The 7150-nt window shown below is 36.8% G+C and overlaps 1 protein-coding gene across 1 annotated transcript; it reads left to right on the top strand.

The window, feature by feature from the left end:
- The first annotated feature begins 20 nt into the window (after positions 1-20).
- LOC118273034 (mitochondrial uncoupling protein Bmcp) lies at positions 21-7000 on the top strand. Its single transcript, XM_035589780.2, has 7 exons — positions 21-371; positions 730-877; positions 3912-4116; positions 4364-4621; positions 4778-4867; positions 5025-5191; positions 5359-7000. The coding sequence occupies exons 1-6, from the start codon at positions 308-310 to the stop codon at positions 5142-5144; spliced, it is 885 nt and encodes a 294-aa protein (XP_035445673.2). The 5' UTR covers positions 21-307; the 3' UTR covers positions 5145-5191; positions 5359-7000.
- Positions 7001-7150: the final 150 nt, after the last annotated feature.

Below are 7150 nucleotides of genomic sequence, written 5' to 3'. Positions count from 1 at the left end.
TTGTCAATAATGTCAGATTTAGACGGATTTCGGAGAATATTTTTCATCAGTCAATGGATTGAGATGAGAGAAGAAAATCGAGAGCGAACGTGACGAGCCGTGCGAGTTTAGTTTCGTGTGCAGTACAACTAAACTGACGGCGTATTCTTACATTTCTTCGAAGACAATGCAGAAACTCCGCGTGTAGGATAGTGTTCTGTTAAAATATGAATCTCTTATGAAATTTCCTTTGGAACTACAGTGAGAATTACCGAGTTACCGGTTACTGAAGTAAACATTTGTGATTCTTGAATAAACTTTATGTGTGATGGGAGATAGAGATTGGAGACCGTTTATTTACGGCGGCCTTGCGTCGATCGTCGCCGAATTCGGTGAGAACACTAATTATAATCGTCCTGTTGATCATAACCTTAAAAATGTTATATCATCTGGAGATATCAATTCATGAGATTTCTAATTTCTTATTAATGAGTTTAACTAATTCTTATGAGAATTTATGCTAGTATGGGATTGTCAAACAATTAATTTTAAGTCAATAAATTGGTTTGCTATATATAATACATTATAGTTAAAATGAATGAATACTATCCTTAGTATCCTTGCGCCCTGGCTATGTAGACTACGTACACAAATACTCCATACAAACCATTACATAGACCATGATACAAGTAATAAAAATTATAACTTTAAGTGCTACTCAATTAACAACCTAATGATATTTGGTACCAGGCACATTTCCTATAGACACAACCAAGACCCGCCTGCAGATACAAGGACAGAAGATAGACCCTCGACATGTGGAGCTCCGGTACACTGGCATGGTGGACTGCTTCGTCAAGACATCTCAGCAGGAGGGGGTCAAGGCACTGTACTGCGGGTGAGCATACTTGACTGAATATATTGAGACATGGGTTAAGTTAATTTGGTCTTTCTCTAACTGTGGTACTTACAAATTATCAAAAAATCATTGGACAATAAGACAATCTTGTAAATTGTAGCTTATTTACAAGAACAATTCATTATTTGTACATTATCATTGGTATCCTAAACTCTATATTAAAAATTTTATGAAAAGAAAAAAGTAACTTAGCAACAGTTCACAAATTGACATAGTAGATCTGATAAACCTGAAAAATTATAAAGATATTTTATTTGTATACACAAAAACTGTTTATGATAGTAATCTAGTCAGCTTATGTTGTCTTGTCTGTATGTTGTAATCTTGCAATATCATTAGCTGCACTGATAATGGCTCACACTCCACAAGTTGCACTATCTACAACAAAACATTTGCATCAGCTAGGAAAAACAACTTAATGATTGCTATAACTAGCTGTTTATAACTTCTTATTATTTATTGTTCATAAATGTATGTTTAATTAATTTTTTTGTTTGGTTATGGTAAATAGCAGTCAGTCCTCCCAAACTTAAATATGTATTTTTTTGTGCTAAACATCCATTATGTAAGCTAAAGTATAAATTGTATTTTTTTCTATGCTGCAAAACCTTTGGCAGCCAAACTACAGCTTTATAGTTTTTGTAGTAATTCATAATTTAAGAAATTCAAGAGTTCATAATTGTTTTTATCTCAATTCTCGAAAATAGATAACATTACAATAATGTGTCAAGTTTGTCCATAGTTAAAAACTTAAGACAATAGCATACATATAAATATAGTAAGGATTAGAGCTGTGTAGAGTTGATACAAATCGATAATACCTACTGCCTTACTCCCGATACTTATATGGATAAGTGGTCATTGATAAGCGGGCCCACGCGTCGATGTATTGTCAAACGCGTCGGGTGTCGCGGTTGAGTGCAAAGTAGCGTGCAAAACACTGGGATACGCAATGTATTGAATCATGCGATAAGCCTGGCCGGCCCCAGTGCCGTGTTAGTGCCGTCTGTTATCTGCTGACGAAAACAAGCAAACACGTTAATATTTAGACCGTTATTATAATATTTATTCTTATTATAGTCTTCTGACGTTTTTTATTAGGCAAACATTTCGCCTAATACTTTGGGCTTTGGTTTATTTCTGTCGCGGGCATTAATACTTTTCGAAGTCAATCAATATCAATAGTAAATCAATCTATTTGAAGTAGTAGATAAAGTTAACATGGATATTATTGTAATCAGATAGTAATACGATCTACGAATGTCTTTGATAGGCAAATTTTATTTTTATCTGTCCCTTTGATAAGTAACCTTTTTTATAAGTTTTATGGCTTTGTTTATTTGTTCATTTATAACGTAGAATAATGCAAGCGACCTTTAAAGTTAGCAGCCTGATGAATAGTAACGACGCGACGTTTGCGATGTCGCGGTAGAGCGAGTCGAGAAGTCATTTTGTAAATTGCATTAGCCTCGCTGAAAATTAATTTGGAACTGATTACAATTTCTTCGTGAGCGGAAAATTGTATAATCGAATGGTCAAGTAATTTCAAGTGCGACTGCTTTGAAGGGATAATTTCCTGGCCATGAAATATTCTTATACTTGCAAATACACTCCCTTCCTACAACACGGGACTTATAACGTCAGCATAACATAGCTGGCGACACAGTAGGGTGTGTCAATCTGTCAATCAATAGTTAAATGTATTGGCTTCGTAGTATATAAGCCATGATGTCATGCTGCATGAAGCTGTAACTTACAAGTTATGGTCAGTCGTCCGCCTGTTTCCATGCCCTTCCCATCAATGATTATAGGTACTCACTCATAAGAAAGAACTCGTAGTGAGGTGAACCGACCAAAGAGCCTATTACTGTTTACCTAGGTACTTACTTCACTTTAATGCATTCATAGTGTAAAGTGTCGTCTACAATTTTATACAGAGTAATTTGTTCCAACTATGGGCCCTTTTGGACACCGCAAGTACTTAATCTACTTACATAATAAATGGTATCATTGTTTTATTATGAAAAGAATTATAATTATAACATTTATAGGTCATATTTTTATAAAATAAAAATTATATTAAAATTTATTGGGAAACGACTGTAAACACAGAATTTTCATAAATCCTCATCTCTATTTCGACCTTCGCGTGACTCCCCGACCCACCGCCACGCAGTCTCAGGTCTTATGAATCATTTCGTACTTGCCAAATATTATTTAGTGCTGCGCATTTCGCGAAGAAAGAACGTAAATTCGAAATTTTTATAGTCACGACATTCCTTTATGAATCACGGCAACTTTTATATCTTTCGTGATACCATACAAGTTTCTACTTTTGTCTGCAGTATTTTATCCAATTGGATATAGTCAAGGACATCTGATTGTAGCAAATCGTTTCTATGTAGTATCATTACATACAAAACATCGTTTTCTCTTGTATGAAAACAAACAAATGACGCATTTCTACGTTTTATTTGTCAGTAAGAATATTGCGACGTACGAGCGTGGTGGTAATGACTCTTTGTTACTCTGGTATAAGAATATCCTTTACATGTACTTTGTTTTTTCATATACAGTTTTTTCTGTACAAAAAGGTTCGCTCCTCTCAATAAGCTTTATGTATTTAGTATATTTGAGTACTTCTTAAAAAATAATTTGTGGGAAAGACGTGTCGTTTGTGCACGTCCATAGATTAACACAATGTACACAAAATGAAGGCTATTTGCAAGCAGCAAACTAGGGCACATAAAAATAAGCATTATCTAGAAAACGGCTCTTAGACAATAATGTAGGTACATACTCTACTTTTTGGCGAATGTTCAAAACTTTGAGTGATGTTTAGTGCAGATAAATTATTAATTAGAATGTTTTACACAAAACTAAAACGATTATTATCTTAGTCCCGATTCAGATATGACCTAAAACTACGAGTAGGGAGAGGACATCTTTCGTAGATTATACATATTTGCTGAACGTATCTTCCTTTATTAACGAATGGTTGTATTGTCTCCAGCATCTGGCCAGCTGTGCTCCGGCAGGCGACGTACGGCACGATAAAGTTCGGCACGTACTACTCTATGAAGAAATGGATAGCGCAGCACAGGGCTGACGGGGGCTCCATAGAGCACCTGCCTACCAACACCTTCTGTGCGGCCTTCGCCGGTGGACTGTCCAGCGCCATCGCCAACCCTACTGATGTGCTTAAAGTGCGGATGCAGGTGAGCCAAGTTTATGTCATTACTTTGTTGGGAACAGTCTCTGGTAAGTGTTCCATTCAGGAGCGATTTGCGAGAGGAAACCCGAAACCAAACGCTTCGTGCGATTGGGTGGAATATCCACCATGAAAATATACTCTCTATACATCGTACTTTACAGTTTGTTTTGTAATGCAATGATGAAATCTAATCATAACAACGTTTACTGAGGCGTTGGACTTGAAATATATTGTTGTGTTTGTTGCTTCAGGTGGGAGATGAGAAGCGCGGGCTGGTGCGATGTTTCATGGAGATCCACCGGCTGGAGGGGTGGCGCGGGCTGTGGCGCGGCGTGGGCCCCACGTCGCAGCGCGCCGCCGTCATCGCGGCCGTCGAGCTGCCCGTGTACGACGCCTGCAAGAAGCGCCTCACCGTGCCGCTCGGCAACTCCCCGCTCAACCACTTCGCGTCCAGTCTGCTCGCCAGTCTCGGCAGCGCCGTGGCTAGCACGCCGCTCGATGTCATTCGGGTAACTTAACACGTTAATATACTTACAAAAGCTCCCATGTCCATCTTTGTCCCATTATTAGGAAGACAGGGCCATCTACTACAACACTCATTATGCATTACGTTTATACAGTAAAATAAGAATTTTAAACTATATACTATTTGTTTTATGTTACAGACGCGGCTAATGAACCAAAGAAAGTTGAAGGGACAGGCGCCGAACCCCAACGAGAGGATATACAAGGGCACTGTGGACTGCTTCCTACAGGTAACATATTACAACACTAATCACATTACTACGAGGTAGAGAAACACGCTAAAACTATTTTCATCAATAAACCAAGCAATAATAAGCCTAAACTCCCTAGCTTTAAAGTTCAATTCATAATCACAATGGACTACATACCATGTCTTTGAATTGACAGACGGTACGCAACGAAGGCTTCCTGGCGCTATACAAGGGTTTCGTGCCGACCTGGCTGCGGATGGGGCCCTGGAACATTATCTTCTTCCTCACGTACGAACAGCTCAAGCAGATGTACTGAACGTGGACTCTTGATGCTCTGTAGACGTTGCTGGACTTGGTGATTGAGTACGTATTGCATTTATATTCTTTCTTTCATTTATATTCTCGCCCTTATTCCGTTCTCCCCTAAGTCTTAATTTTGCGCAAGACTTTTATTTGGTTATTTTTTCGTTGTCATTCTTTCTTTTACATGATTACTCGCAGATTAAATCACAACATGTATTCTATTTCAGATCACCATGGCGCAGTAGAATCTAGTGCTGAGGGCACGGCGAGAGTGAGCTTATTGTACGTAGTTATAGGGATCATTATTCAATGCCTCACTGTAAACAACATACGACTTAGTTACTTTGAAGTAATCTATGATTTTGTTATATTTCTTTGCATTTTCTCACCATTTACCGAATATAAGCATTTCGTTGTTAGATGGCAGCTTAACCCTAAGTGTTAAAGAGCTTGTGTAAGTTATTTTATGTTAAAATGGTACAGAAACTCGCTTTGTTAATATAGTTCCTTGTTAGGTGGTAAGGTATCATTTATTCTGTATTGACACGTTTATACGATGGTTGTAGTCATGATCAATAGTTGTAATAAATTATCGACTTATCTTTAACGTAGACGCTGGTTGTCTATGTATACTAACCATATTTTTTAAGTTGCGCAAAGTGCTGCGCTAAATGCGTTTAAGTTGCGCAAAGAATATCACTGTAAAAATTAACTGTATGGCATTTGTTCAAAGTTATATGTCCGTAGTGGCATATAAGTATGTGAATATTATCACAGTTTGGAACTTGAACATTTTATTTAAGAAAAATTGTATAATAGAAGATTTTTCATTTGATATTTTGGTTTGTGCAATGGAATATTGTGAGTTGTTAGCGAGGTATGTGAGAAAGGTCTATGTATAGTATAGTGCCGCGGCCGGTGAGACCGGAGCCCTACACAAGGTGGGGGCTCCGCGGCGCACTACGACGCTTGTGAGATTGAGGTTATAGGCACACAGTGCTCACTTTTAGACGAATATTAATATTATAATATACTTCAATGTTTTGTATTATTTTATATGTCATGTTTGATGTAAGAACTTGATCTTTAGATGTTTCTGCACCGTGTAATAAAATTGTAGTTTGCAATACAAGACTGTAAGTTTTTAGCGTTTTAACGTATCTTGAATATAATATATTGTCGTTGATAGCACTCTACTCAGTACTATTTATAATGCGCAGTGTCAGTGACTGTGTGGTGACGTTGTTATGAAGCTATGTAGTTGTAAGTAGAACATTTTGTAAATATTTATTTTTGAAAGTATCTTTCAATTTAATGTTAATAATGCCATATACTGACATGTCTTTATACTATTCTCTGTGATTCAGAATAGTGTTTATGAAGTAAGACGATTTGTTCATCCGTAAAGCATTCAAAGTGTTGTCTATACAAAGCACGATTATGAACCCAACTGATTAAGAAATAAGGGTGATAATGCCATACTGGTGAAGTTGTGTTCAAGTGTCATCCGACTTGTTTTGCTTAATCAGACGCCAGCACATTATGGTACCCCGAAACGTCCAAATTCTTCAGTAGATTGTCAACTTTATTACAAAGTATTAAAGTCGAAATTTGGAATAGAATTTCGGGTCCCTTGATTTGCTGACGCGTTAACTTAGGAACAAGTCTTAATCGTAAATGGATATAAAATTAATTGTATTTCGTGATCTTAAAATATTTGGAGCACGTATACTATCAATGAATGTGGGTGTCGCTTACATTATGTATGTGTTGTGTGAAACACTAGAAATAGAAGCTTACTGTGAATATACACTAGGTACAAAGAATTAGCCAAATTAATTTAATCCAAATATACACAATTGTATAGAATTTTGTCGTTTTATTTATAATGAGTGATCGTGTAAGTATTATTCATAAGTCTACTTACTAGTTGAATAACTAAAGAGACTGTGAAATCGAATATTTATACGATTTATGAAACATTATCAAAAAGAAGATACGGTATTTTGGTTTGAGCAA

This window comes from Spodoptera frugiperda, chromosome 1 (genome assembly GCF_023101765.2).
Source record: "Spodoptera frugiperda isolate SF20-4 chromosome 1, AGI-APGP_CSIRO_Sfru_2.0, whole genome shotgun sequence".
Classification (NCBI taxonomy): Eukaryota; Metazoa; Arthropoda; class Insecta; order Lepidoptera; family Noctuidae; genus Spodoptera; species Spodoptera frugiperda.
Note: the sequence above shows the minus strand (reverse complement) of the source record. Positions and strands in the feature narration are given on the sequence as shown.

Coding starts and splice junctions, on each gene's coding strand:
- LOC118273034 (XM_035589780.2), top strand. CDS start 308: ATGGGAGATAGAGATTGGAGACCGTTTATTTACGGCGGCCTTGCGTCG. Junction 878..3,911: donor GTCAAGGCACTGTACTGCGG/GTGAGCATACTT, acceptor TATTGTCTCCAG/CATCTGGCCAGCTGTGCTCC. Junction 4,117..4,363: donor TGCTTAAAGTGCGGATGCAG/GTGAGCCAAGTT, acceptor TTGTTGCTTCAG/GTGGGAGATGAGAAGCGCGG.